This window comes from Dendronephthya gigantea, unplaced genomic scaffold (genome assembly GCF_004324835.1).
Source record: "Dendronephthya gigantea isolate DGI-Jeju-01 unplaced genomic scaffold, DenGig_1.0 000050F, whole genome shotgun sequence".
NCBI lineage: Eukaryota > Metazoa > Cnidaria > Anthozoa > Malacalcyonacea > Nephtheidae > Dendronephthya > Dendronephthya gigantea.
In genome coordinates this window covers 1,132,082-1,147,178 of record NW_021163060.1, presented here as the reverse complement: position 1 = coordinate 1,147,178, position 15,097 = coordinate 1,132,082, and the positions used below count along the sequence as shown (strand labels likewise).

At 38.9% G+C, this 15,097-nt stretch overlaps 2 protein-coding genes across 3 annotated transcripts; both read right to left on the bottom strand.

The window, feature by feature from the left end:
- Positions 1–13: 13 nt before the first annotated feature.
- Positions 14–7,522, bottom strand: LOC114528463 (replication factor C subunit 1-like). Its single transcript, XM_028550105.1, has 23 exons — positions 7,433–7,522; positions 7,223–7,363; positions 6,542–6,611; positions 6,362–6,395; positions 6,182–6,228; positions 6,014–6,095; positions 5,842–5,944; positions 5,653–5,769; positions 4,786–5,352; positions 4,527–4,706; positions 4,280–4,399; positions 3,961–4,126; positions 3,481–3,639; positions 3,245–3,345; positions 3,034–3,154; positions 2,591–2,814; positions 2,173–2,268; positions 1,842–2,092; positions 1,364–1,481; positions 1,152–1,297; positions 994–1,075; positions 766–909; positions 14–508 (listed from the first exon to the last, which is right to left on the bottom strand). Exons 1-23 carry the CDS (start codon positions 7,433–7,435, stop codon positions 209–211), a joined length of 3,372 nt encoding a protein of 1,123 aa, XP_028405906.1. The 5' UTR covers positions 7,436–7,522; the 3' UTR covers positions 14–208.
- Positions 7,523–7,762: 240 nt separating this feature from the next.
- Positions 7,763–15,019, bottom strand: LOC114528491 (serrate RNA effector molecule homolog). 2 transcript variants are annotated; one of them, XM_028550139.1, is made up of 17 exons: positions 14,645–15,019; positions 14,337–14,453; positions 13,745–13,915; positions 12,935–13,104; positions 12,311–12,633; positions 11,717–12,061; positions 11,579–11,643; positions 10,914–11,079; positions 10,612–10,673; positions 10,454–10,532; positions 9,973–10,203; positions 9,483–9,888; positions 9,146–9,254; positions 8,873–9,026; positions 8,347–8,515; positions 8,180–8,267; positions 7,763–8,104 (listed from the first exon to the last, which is right to left on the bottom strand). In XM_028550139.1, exons 1-17 carry the CDS (start codon positions 14,920–14,922, stop codon positions 8,005–8,007), a joined length of 3,033 nt encoding a protein of 1,010 aa, XP_028405940.1. In that variant the 5' UTR covers positions 14,923–15,019; the 3' UTR covers positions 7,763–8,004. The 2 variants fall into 2 exon arrangements, with proteins under 2 accessions (XP_028405940.1, XP_028405941.1); XM_028550140.1 differs by having other exon boundaries at positions 11,579–11,640.
- Between the last annotated feature and the right edge of the window lie 78 nt (positions 15,020–15,097).

Sequence of the window (15,097 nt, the reverse complement as noted above, 5' to 3'; positions counted from 1 at the left end):
CTCTCAATATAATTTACTCTAGCTTGAAATTGAGCTATTTTTATACGGGTCAACTAAACCCCATCGCTTTCGTATCGTGCAGTACCATCTTAGATATCGGCTTAGTTTTGAATTGAGAAGAAAAAATATAATTCAGAGATCTAGTTTTTCGCGTCAACATTCTGAAGGATTCCGCCCATCTTCGGTTTTATTTTATTATTTCATCGACTTATTTTTTCGTTTTATCTCGACTTTTTCCGCTCCCTTTTCCTCGGGCCTGTTTACTGCTAGTTCCTGCGGGCGCATTGCCCGATTTTTTACCTCCAGTTTTCCCGCTCTTTTTCACTTTAAAACTCTGGTCAATTTCCTCATTACTGTCGTCATCGCTGACCTCTGGCGTATCTCCAGTACCCAGCCCCTCTGTCTCCAGATCCACCGCGCTCTTTTTGGTTTTTTTCGCGCCAACATTCATGGCGTAAGGCGTTAAATGAGACGCTTTGTTGTATGTGCGAGTGAATGCCGATTTTACCTGAAGTGAAACAAATAATTTCTGTAGTAACACTGGATCAATAAGAGATAATCCTTCCTGGACGTCTAGGAAGAACAGTTTAGAACTGATAGAGCTATCCCGTATAAATAAAGTTAGTTTAGTTTAGGTTTCCTCCTGTAGTAACACTAGATCAATAAGAGATGATCCTTCCTGGACCTCTAGGAAGAACAGTTTAGAACTGATAGAGCTATATCCAGTATAAATAAAATACAATTAAAAAACATTAACAAACTCACCTTCGAATCAATATCTCCCTGAAGTTTTCGCTTTCCATCATAATACCCAACATCCATGATGTTATCCCAATCGTCTTTCACAAAGTGATAACTATCCATCACATCAATCACTTCTGAAACTTTTGATGAGCAATCCTCCGAGGTCTTGAAAAAACAACGTCGAGAACGATCAAACAAAGTTTGATTCAAGAAAAAAAGATCAGTATTTAACGAAATTTGACGACTCACCGCGTTTATTAATGGTCTGCTGAGAACATTCCGGAGATGCGGAATATACTCCAAGTTTAACTCATTTTTACTGCCAGAAATGCTATCAAAATTTTTGAGAATATATTTTATGCATCTGCGTTTGAATATAATCCGAGTGTTTATAGTTGAAGGCATACCTGAGTTGAGCATGGCTTACGAGATCTTGGAGGATTCGTGAATTCTTTGTAGTCGTTGAATTCTTTCCAAGCCAGCAAGGAAAATCAATTCTTTGACTCATTCTTCCCCTCATAACCGCGCCAGGGTAAACACACGAGAAGAAAGCCTAAAAATGATTGAAGTCGAGTGAAAGTTTGCTAAAAATATGGCGTATTCTCGAACTAATCTTCACCTGTAATGGTAGTAAGTTCCAACTGCCATTACTACGAATAGATTTCTCAACAAGATCAGAGTGACAATACGACTCCGCTGCATCGCTGACACACTTCAAGGTTTTCTTCAGATCACCTCTAAATAAAGAAGAGGCTAGAATCATTCCATCTCTTTTGATCGAAACATAGCCAAATTATCCGGCATAAGAAACAATGACTTTCAAGCTCTACTGTCTCCACAGGATTTCGATCCTTTAAACCAGTCTGTAAAGGTTTGCTCACATGATCCCAATTTGTTTGATCCAAGCAACTTCTGATGGATGTTTTATAGCCTGTGACGTGCAATGTATATGAGCAGCAAATAAACTAAAACCACTGCAGTATTGCTTCATCAATAACAGACTATATTACATACGTCAGAAGTGAATTGGCTGAAAACCTAAGGCTGAAGATTCTGATACAATGATTGAGCCGTCATCATAGAACGAAGTCACTCACCCTGCGCGATACGGAACAACCTGGAGGTAATTCTCTTGCGAAAACAAAGGAATCAACGAATAATCGTTGAAGAATAAAGAAAACTGATCTTGGATTTTCATCTTTGAACTCTCTTCAGCACTGAAGATTTTCCTCGTGACATCAAACGGTCCAATTTTAATATCTTTGTGGGCTCGGTCAGCATCAGCCTTCGCCTCGTCATATGATATGGATTTCTGTTTTGATGTCCACATTGAAAGGTTGTACAACACCTGAAGGAAAATATTCATCAGTCATTTGGTGAGGAAGACAGCATTCTATAGAGACAGAGGAGTCAATTAACCGGCTGTACCTGGCGAACATCCTGATTCGCTCCAACAACTATTTTCTCCATGGCTTGAGGCGAGATTTTCAACTGTTCTTTGAATGCAATGCTCATCATAGCTGCCTAGAAACCATATCAGTTTGGCAGATATCATTTACCTGTCTTGTATTGGCCTTCCTATAGTGCCAGTATTTTAAAGATCATCTCTTATTGATCCAGTGTTACTACAGGAGGAAACCTAAACTAAACTAACTTTATTTATACTGTATAGCTCTATCAGTTCTAAACTGTTCTTCCTAGAGATCCAGTATGGATCATCTCTTATTGATTCAGTGTTACTACAGGAGGAAACCTAAACTAAACTAACTTTATCTATACTAGATAGCTCTATCAATCTTAACTGTTCTTCCTAGAGGTCCAGTATATAAGGATATATATTTCAAACCTTGAGCTGGTCCACTCTGGGACGATGGAAGCGAAGATCAAAACAGTAGTTAGCCAAGCTACGAACTTTCTGACTGTTTCTATCGTTACACATGCAGATGATGGGTATTTTTGTAGATTTAATGAGGTTAATAAGTTCCTGCATTCCTCCTCTGTCCTCATTTCCCGCCATACCATCAACCTCGTCCATAACCAGAGCGTGTTTTGTACCTGAGGACTTCCCCGCTGAGCAAGAAACAAGAAATAAAGACTGTTAAGGTGAAGATTTAAAGCGATTTGAGGCGGCGATTAAGGGATTTCAGGGATAATCATCTAAATTGAAGAGCGATTTAAAGCGATTTGAGGCGGCGATTAAGGGATTTCAGGGATAATCATCTAAATTGAAGGGCGATTTAAAGCGATTTAGGGCGATTTAAGGTTCCAAGGCAGGTCCAGCTTACAAACCTGCAGCGCCGAAGTAACCATCCATAGTTTTGTTGTCGAGTAACTCAGAAATCTGCTGTTCCAATGTTTTCTTGCTGCGAGAATCACTTGCGTTGAACTCGACAAACGAGAAGCCAGCCTCCTTCAGATGGGTAAAAATCCATGATTGCATTTGCTGAAATTACATCCATGACTATTGTGCGTCCATAAATACAAAATACGACCGACCTACCTTGCAAACTAAATGAGCGCTTGTGGTCTTACCAACACCAGGTGGACCAGACAATAACGCTGCTTTGAAGATCGAACCGTCTTCCTTACCAGCAAAATATCCTAGAATTACGTGAAATGGCGTTTATCATAGCGAAAAAATCAAACAGAACGATAGAGAAGGATACGACAAAATGATATTTTATTCCTAAGCAAAAAAAACCACGAAAAATGAACATCTACAAACAATTTTTTCACCTCCTTTGGGTTTTGTTGATTTTTGATTATTTTCCCGCCAGTTTTGCAGCCAACGTAGAAGTTTTTTCACGTTTCCTTTGTCCCCTTTTTGTCCAATGATATCCTTAATTGATGTTGGTTTGTATTTATCAACCCATAGCAAACTGTCTCGTGCCTTACCTGGATGAGTATGGTTGAGGAAAATAGAGAATTTCAAACAAATGCAAGTCTTTTTTTACAGAAGAAAAAACTACTCGTTCTAAGAAAAAACTATTCGTTCTAAGAAAAAACTATTCGTTCTAAGAAAAAACTGTTCGTTCTAAGAAAAAACTATTCGTTCTAAGAAAAAACTATTCGTTCTAAGAAAAAACTATTCGTTCTAAGAAAAAACTATTCGTTCTAAGAAAAAACTATTCGTTCTAAGAAAAAACTATTCGTTCTAAGAAAAAACTATTCGTTCTTTGAACGAGAACTACACATTCGACATGGAATTCATCCTACCAGCTGGAAGAGGGGAAGATATCGGTGTTTTGGTTGAAGGAGTTGAACAAGCAGATGATGAGAAAACGGATGATTGACTGTGCCCGCCATGACTTTGGGTCTGATCCACCGACGCCTGACTTTCGCTTTCCTCCGTAAATTGAGAGGACTCGAGATCAATGGAACTCTTGAAAATAAAAATATCATCATTGCTTTTAATGTATATTTATGTAGCTTGTGATAATTAACATACAAATTACCCACAATTGCATAATTACTAATTAAGTACTAATTAAATTGTTTTAAAACAATAATAATAATGATTATCTAGTAATTATACCTCGTCATTAAAATTGCTCTGTTTTTCTTTCAAATCTGGTTTGGTGGCTGTCGGTTGAGACGCTCTAATCATTTTAAACAATCCATCGTCATCAATTTGCTTTGTTCCAAACTTTTCTGCCTAAAACATAAAACAATTTGTGGAGTTGTCAGGTGGATTACTACAGTCGAGTTTAAAGGTTTCAAGGGCAAGAGAGAAAATACAACATTGCTGTGCAGAAACATCAGAACTGGGATGATCGACCAACCTTCTCAATTTTCGACATGCCAGGATCTCTGCCGACCACAAGATAACTGGTTTTCTTGCTAACAGCTTGGGTGACCTTACCACCATGTCGTTTGATCAAGTCAACTGCATCTTCTCTCTCGATACTCTCCAGTATACCAGAGATCACAAACACCTTGCCTTCCAAACATGTTTCGCTGCCCTATGACAAACAAAAACACAACTTAAGCCTAAACCAATGATCCGCTACTCTACTTTACTGCTGGACATTAGAATTTTACCCTCGGAATTTCTTTGGAGCCCAGAGCTTGCGGTCCTTCACGCATCATAAAACTTCGATAACCTGAGGCTTTTCTTTCCAATGAGGATGGGACGACATCTTCACTCAAATGTTTGTTTTCATTCTTGCTTGGCGTTGAATTAACCTGATCCTTCTTTGTAGCAATTTTTCCATTAGGCGTTGCTTTTTTATCATCTGCGGTTGGGACAGGCAACTTTGACTTTGCAGATGTTACCTTTTCTGGGGTAATGTTTTTCTTCGAGGTTCGCTGTTTACATTCAGTTGTTTTGTTTCCAGATTTTGGTGACATTTCCTTTGCTTTCTGTTTTTCAGGAGTAACAGTCTTTCTAGTTTTGTTCTTATTACTAGTTTTACTCATTTCCTTTGAAGCGCTCACACTATTGTGAGACTTTCCTGGAGTTTCAGACTTTGAAGTTGCCTGTTTCCTGTTTTGTGAGCTTTTTGATTTTTTCGGAGTTAATGATGGGGACTTTTTTGGTAAAAAATCAATCTTATCCTCCACTTTTGTTGCCCTTTCAGCTGTGTCTTCGAGCAAGCATTTCTTTGCCTTTAAATGTCATAAATAAATATGATTGCACATTGTCTGTTACATATATATTATTAGCTTAAACGGTGGTTAAGTTCAAATTAATAGAAAGCAAGTCTATCGTTTTATTTAAGAAGCAAACTAAATGTTTTTAACCTTAATACAAAGATAATGTTTACAACTACACATTCAGTGCATAATATTCAAGTTGACTCATTCAAGAGAGATGTAAGAGTGTCATTTAAATTTGACTTATCGACCGTTTAAACTAAACGGGCTTGATACAACCGGCCCCAGGCAAGGTGCGAGTGGGATACGTACCTTTTTTGATGGTTTCTCAGATGGTAATTCATTCTCATGAGATAAATGATTTGTGGTAGGTTCACTGTTGTTGTTACTTTCAACAACAGCACATTCTTCAGAAACTTCCTGAGGTCTCTAAACATTTGGTAAAAGTGTTTGTTGAGAAGACGCTAACATCATGTAGGAACTGGCGCATCACAGCTTTACCTCTTTTCTCTTCTGTGTCTTTTTTGAACTTCTTTCGATTGGTTTTGCACCAAAGTATTCCGAGGCAGTCGTAACTCTCTTGGCTGGGGTTACCTCAGCAGCTCTGTAATGGTAAAAAAGTCATGAAATTAGAATAATATGACTTGGAAGAGATTGACAATCATATTTGTACTTTGGTTTGGATAATGGTTTCTTCTTTTGTGGCTCATTTTTTGCAGTTTTTTGAAGTCTCTGAGGAAGAGCATCTTCTTCATCTGAAAAACATATAAATTGGAAGTCTTGTTTATCACATATTTTTGATGAAACTAAACTTGACTGCCATATTATATAAACACAGTACCTGAACTAATACGAATATCATTTTTCTTTCTTCCAGAATCCTTTTTTCTGTATGCCAAACAACAAATAACACAAATTAACACTGAGCTATAAATGCATGCACTGAGCTATATATACCACACACACTGGATATCTTCTGAGGTAATTATCAGCAATTAAGTATCAGAAAGATCCAACAAACCTTATTTTTGTTGGTAATGGTTCTTCCTCAGAATCTATGGTAATCAAAATCAATCAAGCTACTTTGTTGGGAAGAGACCAAGAAAATAATCATATAACAATACCCATACAATGAACATTAAAAAAATTCCATCTTGGGCTAGGAATCTCTGCCCAAATCCCTGAATGAAACACCACAAACCTGTTTCAACGATAACTTTACTTTTCTTGCGTTTATTTTTGTGTTTTCTGTCCTCTTCAGACTCGGATGACTAAAATGTTTACAAAAATCAACACAAGTTTAAGAATTCGCCACTATATTTTGTAAGCGTCTTCTAGATGTAGTACACAGCAATTTTTGTGACCTAATTCCAGCCAGGATTTCTTTATCGAACATAAACATACAGTAGATGTGCATGGCAGGTTGGAAAACTTGCAGCCTGGCAGGTTCCTTCTAATTGCAGTTACAAAGTAGTAACACAACAGTCTTACACTTTGAGTTTACTGCTTGTCAGCTTAGTTGCAATTTGCATCAGACTACATATTCACTCGCAGCTTGCAATCGATCATTTCAAATTACTCGCAACTAAATGTGGCGAATTTGATAGGAGCTTTCCAACCTAGGAGAAGATGTTTGGCTTGATTTTATATGTAGTTAAATTTTGATGCAACTCGAACAGGAGATAACTATCAATATACTCGCAGTTTGCATCTAATCATTCCAGATCATTTCCACAAATTGCAGAACATTAAAAGTAGGAATAACGATATTATTGATACTCTAGTCTTAATAGGCTTATTATATGCAGCGAGCAAAATGCAGATAACTCACGAAACACCATCTATATTTTTGTGTGAAGTAAAAGATAATTTAACAACCTACCTTAGATATTCTCCGTTTTGCAGTTTCCTTTGATTTTCCAGATTTCCCACCTGCTGCTTTTTCGCTGCTCTTTTTTGAACTTCCCGCGTTTGAGTCGCTATTCTTCGTCGACGTTTGTACACAGAAAAATCTCCTTATATCCTAAACGTGACGCATGCAGCTTAACAGAGTTCCCAGGTTATTATTCAAGCTTTCATTCAGCGTACTTACCATGATATAACAATGTAAGACTAAGCACTTATACAACTTTTATAACAAATACAGAAAGCACAAGAAACTAGCGCTTCTTCGCCATTTTGAATTGACCGCGCAGGGACTAGCGCGAATATTCGGCCTCGATTAAGGTGGCTATAAGCGGATGAAAACATTTTTCTTTGAAGCATAGCTTCCTGCGAGCGTCTAGTTCCAGTAATGGAAGAAAATTAAATTTTAAACGGTATCGATTACTTCTGGTCTATGCCTGGTACCAATACCAGGTAATCGCCCAATACTGGTTCCTAGGACCAGTTGTTTTGTAGAAAACCGACCATGCCCACATTGTCATTTTTTAAAACTTTATTTTCGGTTTAAAATAGACGCAAAAACTACGATCGACAGATATTTAATGTCTACTATTAAATCAAGACAGTTCTTCCATTCTTCTCAATAACGCCTTTGCATTCTGTTTGTGCCTCGCTGTTACGAAACAATTCGTTTCAATGCCATTAGTTACTGTGGTAGAAATTGGTGAATGCATGCGCGTATATTTGGTCTCTAAGCTACCAAAGTACGTTGCTTTTTAACTAAAAAAATTCGCTGTCATCCCCGGGTGCGTCTAGGTCCCTGTACTGCACTATGGGTCGTGGGTCATGTCTTGGACCACCGCCTCCGCTGAAGCTCCCCCTAAGTAAAGTAATTTTGAATGATCGATCAGTTTTGTGAATATTTAGCGAATATCAGCTTTTTAGACATTACTACCTGCGTGGTTTCTGAAAACCTCCTCTGTTGTTGTAATGATCAGAACGGAAACTACCGCCATATTGATTGTTATATCCACCTCGGTTACCTGCAAGTGGTGAAATATTGTAAAAAAAAACCTTTGATAACATCACCATTAATAATACCGCTATCAATATGTTACTCACTGTAATGCATACCACCACGTCCCCAGCCCCCCGTGTTACCATGTCCACCAGACTGTTGTTGCATCCCCCCCTGGAAACCTTGTTGCACGGGCGTGGTCGATGATATGGGTTTCACCCCAACTTCACTCGGTCGATTCGGGTCGTAGACGAAGTTATTGAAGAAAGTCACCTTAAAAGCACACGAAACAAAAACATTACAAACCTTTTGCAGCAATAACGAAAGGAATAGCGATTGTCTTCAACTGTTTAGGAAGAGTAATGCATAAAGTGTCTCTGAACATTTGTAACACGAACATAACCAGGTGATGTTCATGAGTTGCAGAGCAGAGTGTTTCTTTAGCACAGCTTTTGAGTTAAATCAAGTTGCAGGTCACGAGGAAACCCGAACTTGAGCCGACTGTGCAGCGAGATAAAGGCCTGATTACTTTTGATAGATGCAAACGAGTGAATAGTTATGAATGCCGTGATGTATAAATGCTGGATTATTATTTCACACCGAGACAAATCCATCAAGACGGTTCCATACCTCAGATTTCACCTCCTCAACTTTATCTCCGTGTTTATTGAAGATATGTTTCTGAACAAACTCCGGACCTCGGAATTTCTTGCCGCTCAACGGGCACAGCCATTTATCTTTTGCCAACTCTTGCGTGTTCGCTTGGATAAACTTCTCGACCTCCGTAAATAGGAGTTAAGGAAATAAATATCATTCAAAAAACAAGAATAAGGTAGATCAAGAGTAAGGGAAAACGGTAAAGCGAGGTCAGACGAAAAAGTGTGAAAAAGTGCAAAAGGATATTGCTCTTGATCTTTCTTGCCCAACTTCACAGCTTCCTCCTCGGAGAGAGTTTCTTTCTTTTGTAAATGTTGATCGAGTTTTTGATGCAAGTTCTTGTGCCACTCCGTAACTGAGAAGAGAGATAGCTCTATCAGTTCTAAACTGTTCTTCCTAGAGGTCCAGTAAGGATCATCTCTTATTGATCCCGTGTTACTACAGGAGGAAACCTAAACTAAACTAACTTTATTTATACTGGATAGCTCTATCAGTTCTAAACTGTTCTTCCTAGAGGTCCTGCAGGGATCATCTCTTATTGATCCAGTGTTACTACAGGAGGAAACCCAAGCTGAATACATACCTTCTTCATAGTTGACTTTGTCAGGAAGAGGGCTTCTTATGTGAATGATTCCACATCTGTTTGGCATATCATCTTCATATAAATACTCAGCTCCGCTGTAGTAATCCAGTGAATGTACGATACGCAGATATAACAAGAGTTTGTCGAGCAACTTTACTAAGTTTTCATCAATCTCCGGGGGTGGATGCTCGGAGCCGTCCAGTCCAGGGACTTTGTTACCCTCGGATGTTTCAAACTCCGGGATCACACCCGGATTGTCAGCGGTGCTTTTAGACGCGAGTTTTTCAGAGATATTGGAAGGAATGGAGTCTAGTACTGGGTTACTCTGAGGCATGTTGATTTTAGACACTACTTTGGATGGGCTCTCCTCGTTTTCTGAAGGTTTTTCATTGCTTTCCTCGCTTTTCTGTAAGAAGCAAAGTGTGAATGTTGAGATGTCTTCTCCAAGGGTAAAAAAAAGCGAAATGAACGTTATTAACTACAGACTCGCCTCATTGTTTTCATCCGTTGTTTCATCCTGCTTGACTTCTTCCACTTTCTTTTCCTCGAGCTTCACTTCCTGTTTCCACACTTCAAACTTCTCATCAAGTTGTAGGATCAATTTAGTTGCCATGGTAATATCGCTCTCGACCCAACCTTTCAACACGGCCGCACCCGAAACGGTTCGCACGCGCTTCGCAAGTTCTCGGTTGACCATCGGGTTGAGCTCGACATCTTTAAGCTAATAGAGAGTGGATAAAAAATAAAACAGTGAAGTGTTACCTGGGACCAGTTGAATAAAAGACTAGTTAACTTTTAACTGTAGTTAAGGACAGAATTGAGCAATCAGTCGTATATTTCTGAGTTAACTAGGTTTTAACTATGCAAAATTAAAGAGTTTTAAAGAGTTAAAGAGCTTTAGAGAGTTAAAGAGCTTTATACAACCGGCACCAAGTGGTTAAGGTGACCACAGGTAATTATCAAGATCATACCTTGATGTTATTCAAAGACCAGCAAATATCTTTGATGTTTACGTCTGGTTTGAAAGTTATCCATCCTCGTCGGGTGAATCTTAGAGGAAGAACGATTATTTTTTAGAGGTTCCAGGATATTCAAAGATTATCAAAGATAAGGATATTTGTATTCTTACTTTTTTTCAGGTGCTGGATCAGACAACACAACTCGCATGTACCCAGGGTAACGAGTACAGAGCTGAAACGATATTAAATACATGTAAGAGTGTGTGTTACTAGAGATGACTGCACGAAATATTCTGAATCTTTTCGAGTTGTTCTGCGGCAAGTTCAGACGCAGATGACGACAGATTATTAAAGCAGAACTCTATTCACAGAAACTGTTGTTCTAATATAAACCCTTCATCAGATTCAGCGATACAATAAGATACGATAAAGTCACTTGTCAGTTGGTTTTAATATCGGGTATCAAACTTACAGAGTCCAGATCATAGTGGGAGATCTTTGGTGGCACATTTCGTACGAACAAAGAGACTGTAAGATGCAGGGCCCGAGGTGTTGTTATTTCTGGTTCAGCGTTCTCCTCTTCCGCGCCGTCTTCTTCATTATTATCCCCTTTCTTCTCTACATTCTCTGTTGTGTCCCTAAAAGACCCCAAAGGTTTTGTATTGAATCATGAAAGACACAAGGTTTTCTTAATGGAGTGCGTCGTGCGACTGGAATAGCAAAGGATGACGAAAAGACTGGGTCATGGGAGGAACAGTTGAGGATTGGGAGAAACAGTTGAGGATTGGAAGGAACAGTTGAGGATTGGGAGGAACAGTTGAGGATTGGGAGGAACAATTGAGGATTGGGAGGAACAATTGAGGATTGGGAAGAACAGTTGAGGATTGGGAGGAACAGCTGAGGATTGTTAGAGAACGTTGCAGATTGGTAGGAATGGTTAAGGGTTGAGAGGAACAGTTTAGGATTAGAATAGACAGGTAGTAGATTACAATTGATAGATGAGGTTGCTTAGGAACAGATAAGGATTAAAAGGAACAAATGAGAATTGACAAAAAGAGTTGAGGATTGCTAGGGATGTCCAATTTAAACAAAACAACCTAAAATTCGCTGTCAGGTGTATCAATGGGTGTAACTTACATGTTTTCAATTTTTTCATCGCCTTGTTTGTTATTTGTCACAGGTGTTGATCCTGTTGACTGCTGCTATAAATATTTAACATGAAGTAATAAGCTGATATTGCTAGCAACATGAAGTACCAAGGAGAGGTCACCATACCTCTAGTTTCATGTCTGCAGTTTGTGCACTTTCAGCAACTTCAGGTGTTGTTTCAGTGACGTCATCGCTTGGTATTTCGCTCCCAGGCTGTTCACTTTCACTCGGTTTCTTCTCCTGTCCATCATCACTCGTCTTCTCATCAACTGTTTTAACTTCTTCACCAGCCTCCTTGGAGATGACATCATCCGTCGAGATTGCTTCCACTTTAGGTGCACTCTGATTTCCTTCTTTGGAAGATTCTCCTCCAGCAGGTGGAGGTTCTATTTCGGAGTCTGACTCACTCTCGCTCTCACCATTATCATCATTGTAGTAAGCATCCCTGTGACGATGCTTGCGTTTTCGAGACTTATGAAAAAATTTTAAAAAATACCAAACTTAATTCCAATGCTCACTCACAGAAAACTAGCCAAGGTGCCTTCACTTCTAAAAGGCAGAGATTGTTAAACTAGACCCAAATGTAGATGTATTCTGGGTTTTTTTTTAAATCTTTGACAAATAGACAGTAATCTGGAATGGTGCAATATTGAGGTTTGAAGCATTCCTGGTAAAAGGGGGAACCCTAACCAACTGGGAAAATTATAACCCTTAATGTACCTTTCCATCCTGTCCTTCCTGTTGTTGATCCTCGTTCACCTTCACTTGTTCTGAAGCAGGATCAGGAACATCCCCAGGTTTCCCCTCCTTGTCTGACTTCAGAGGCTCTGATGCAGGGGCAGGGGTCTCGGGTAAGGGCACAGAAGTGGGGGAGACAGGGTTAACACCTTTATCTGTTGAACTGTCTTGTTGTACAGCGTTGTCTGTTTGTGGCTTGGCCTCATTGCTTTGACTTTCCTGGTTGGCTTGTAATTCAGCACGCTTGGCCTTCTCATTAAGCACTTGCAAATCAAAATCTGTTCCACCCTCAAACTTTATGACAGCTAAACAAACAAATGGTTGTGTAAAATGCTAATAATAGTGTTGGAAGGTGAGCATTATGGTTGTAATAACCAGGCAAATCTACGAAGATTTTGCTGTATGTTATTATAAACTTTCACTTGGTAGTGGTTTTTAAAAGCCAGATAATTTTGGTTGTTTTGGAAGCCACTAGTATCTAGGGGAGATGCCACTTAGTATCTGGGGGGGATGCCACTTAGCATCTGGGGGGGATGCCACTTAGCATCTGGGGGGGGGGGAAATCCACAACTGAGGATACAAGAACCACCAAAGCTTGCACCATACCTGCGTCAAGCAACTTTGTGATTTCCTCGCCTTGTTCAGCTGTTAAAGTAAACCTGTCGAACCATCCAGACTGGAAGAGGTCAACAAACACTGACGCTCGTTTCTTCACTGCTTGATTTAACTTACTTTGGTAGGCAAGAGACTCGCTTGGATTATACTTGTTGCGAAACCTAAAACATTACATTTCATTAGCAATACATTTAAACTGAGTTAGCAACAAGATTTGTGAATCATTTTGCACAATTTAGAATCCAAAAGATTCTGGTTTGAATTACACATTTTTCTTTCATTGAAACACACTCAAAGAAAACCAAAAGCTGTATTTGAAAAACACTTGCAATCATGACAGAAAACACACTATTTGAATCAATCTACAACACAGCATTCACATAAACTACGTATTTTTTACATTATAACAAACTTACTGCTGCTGAGCAAGATACTAAAAGCCATCTCCAACTTGGGAAAATGTCCCAATAAACATGCAGTAACAGTTTTCAAACAATAAAACTTTGCCATTCAGTATAATATAAACTGATTTTGGCAGATGAGATAGATTACATGTTAAATATTTTTAGGGATTCTCCCCCATGCACAAACATAAACAGACTTCGGAAAATCTTGAAGTTGCCAAAACCAAAAAACTACATTAATAAAAGCAAAGATAGTGGACGTCAGCATGGAAAACTGCAATAATTTTCCTGCATAGAATCAAGGTTAGTAACACAATTAAGATACTATAGATATAGATTCATCTGCATAGATAATAAAGCTGGAGATATTTTAGGAGACACCTCAAATTATACATACCATTCTTCATCTTTGTGCGAGGTAAAGAAGTCAGCAATTTGAGTTTTTCGAAACTCAAGTTTATATTCTTGGTATTTACGCACAGCTTCCATGTCTTCAATGTCGTCTGCTTGAGAGTTGAGAAACTGTTTGAAACTGAGCATTCTTGGCCCGGCAGTGGCTTCCGCTTGCCTAGAAGATCAAGGAACTCTTCTATCACACTATCAAAACCCATTTACATCATGCATTTTGCTGTGTACCATATGTGAATGTGCCATGTGTGAATGTGCAAACAAGTATACAAAAATCACAGTTCTAATTTAGCATTTAATGAGATAGGCAGGATTGTGGCAAAAACACTTGTTTTCATTCATCAGAATAATAATCACATACAAATAATTGTATACTGTAAATAGGCCAATTTATCTAGACTCTTGTTAAAAAATGGAAAATGGATTTTTCATTTAGAAACAGGGTTTTTAATAGGGGCAGATTTTTAGTTGCTCATATATCTAGAAATGCATGTCCTAAAGTTATATCTGATAAACATATAGTATTTGATAGAACCAATGAACATGTTTCAAAGGTGAGAAAGCATATATACTATACGTACTGCTGGTTGTTAAACGAATGCTGCTGGGTGTCTGCAGGCACACCCCATTGGTTTGCATTTTGATTGCTGTATCCACCATAATCCCCACCTTGCTGATTACTATAACCAGAGTTATCCCTATAAACCATAAATAATTATGGTACTATTATTGTGCAGACAATCCAGTGTCTTTTGAGATCAGTGTCTAAATTAAACCACGTGCATGAGTGCGTGAAATGGCCGAAATTAGCAAAAATTTTCATTAAATATTCATATTTCAAAATATCTCTCTATCACATCTAAAGAATATTTCAATATTTTGAGAATACCAATCTCTCCGCTGCCTTTTCATCGGGGGGCCAGCCCCTTCATGATGCCTCCCCCCACCTCCTCCATAATTATCTCTATTTCGTCTTGGATTGTTATCCCACTGTTGCTGTCTTCCCCGCCGATTATCCTGCCACGAGTCGTCTCGCCTGTTTCCCCCACCTCCACCGGACCTGTTATTCTCTCTGCGACCTTCGCTTCTCTCTTGATAATCGCTTCGTTCCCGACGAAATTTATCCCTACCGCGAGGCCGGCGTTCGTATTCGTCGTCACTGTCCATTGCTTGGCTTTTTAGCAGTGATTTTAAGCGTTTTTTTCAGCAAAATCTAAAGAAATATTTCACTTTCTGCAAAACATTTCGAACTTCGTGTAATAAAGTCCCGGCAGGCCAAGCGAGGCTCACGTGTGCTTCCACAAAGGAAAATTTTGTCCTGAATTTGAACTGGAATTCAAAA

What these genes read in the sequence shown, in the direction of transcription:
- LOC114528463 (XM_028550105.1), bottom strand. An exon ending in CCATTACCAACAAAAATAAG is followed by an intron (nt 6,229 to 6,361) that starts GTTTGTTGGATC and finishes TTTGGCATACAG; the next exon opens with AAAAAAGGATTCTGGAAGAA. An exon ending in GGAACTTACTACCATTACAG is followed by an intron (nt 1,298 to 1,363) that starts GTGAAGATTAGT and finishes AATCATTTTTAG; the next exon opens with GCTTTCTTCTCGTGTGTTTA.
- LOC114528491 (XM_028550139.1), bottom strand. Translation starts at nt 14,922, where the DNA reads ATGGACAGTGACGACGAATACGAACGCCGGCCTCGCGGTAGGGATAAA. An exon ending in CATTCGTTTAACAACCAGCA is followed by an intron (nt 13,916 to 14,336) that starts GTACGTATAGTA and finishes TTGATCTTCTAG; the next exon opens with GCAAGCGGAAGCCACTGCCG. An exon ending in GATCCAGCACCTGAAAAAAA is followed by an intron (nt 10,533 to 10,611) that starts GTAAGAATACAA and finishes TCTTCCTCTAAG; the next exon opens with ATTCACCCGACGAGGATGGA.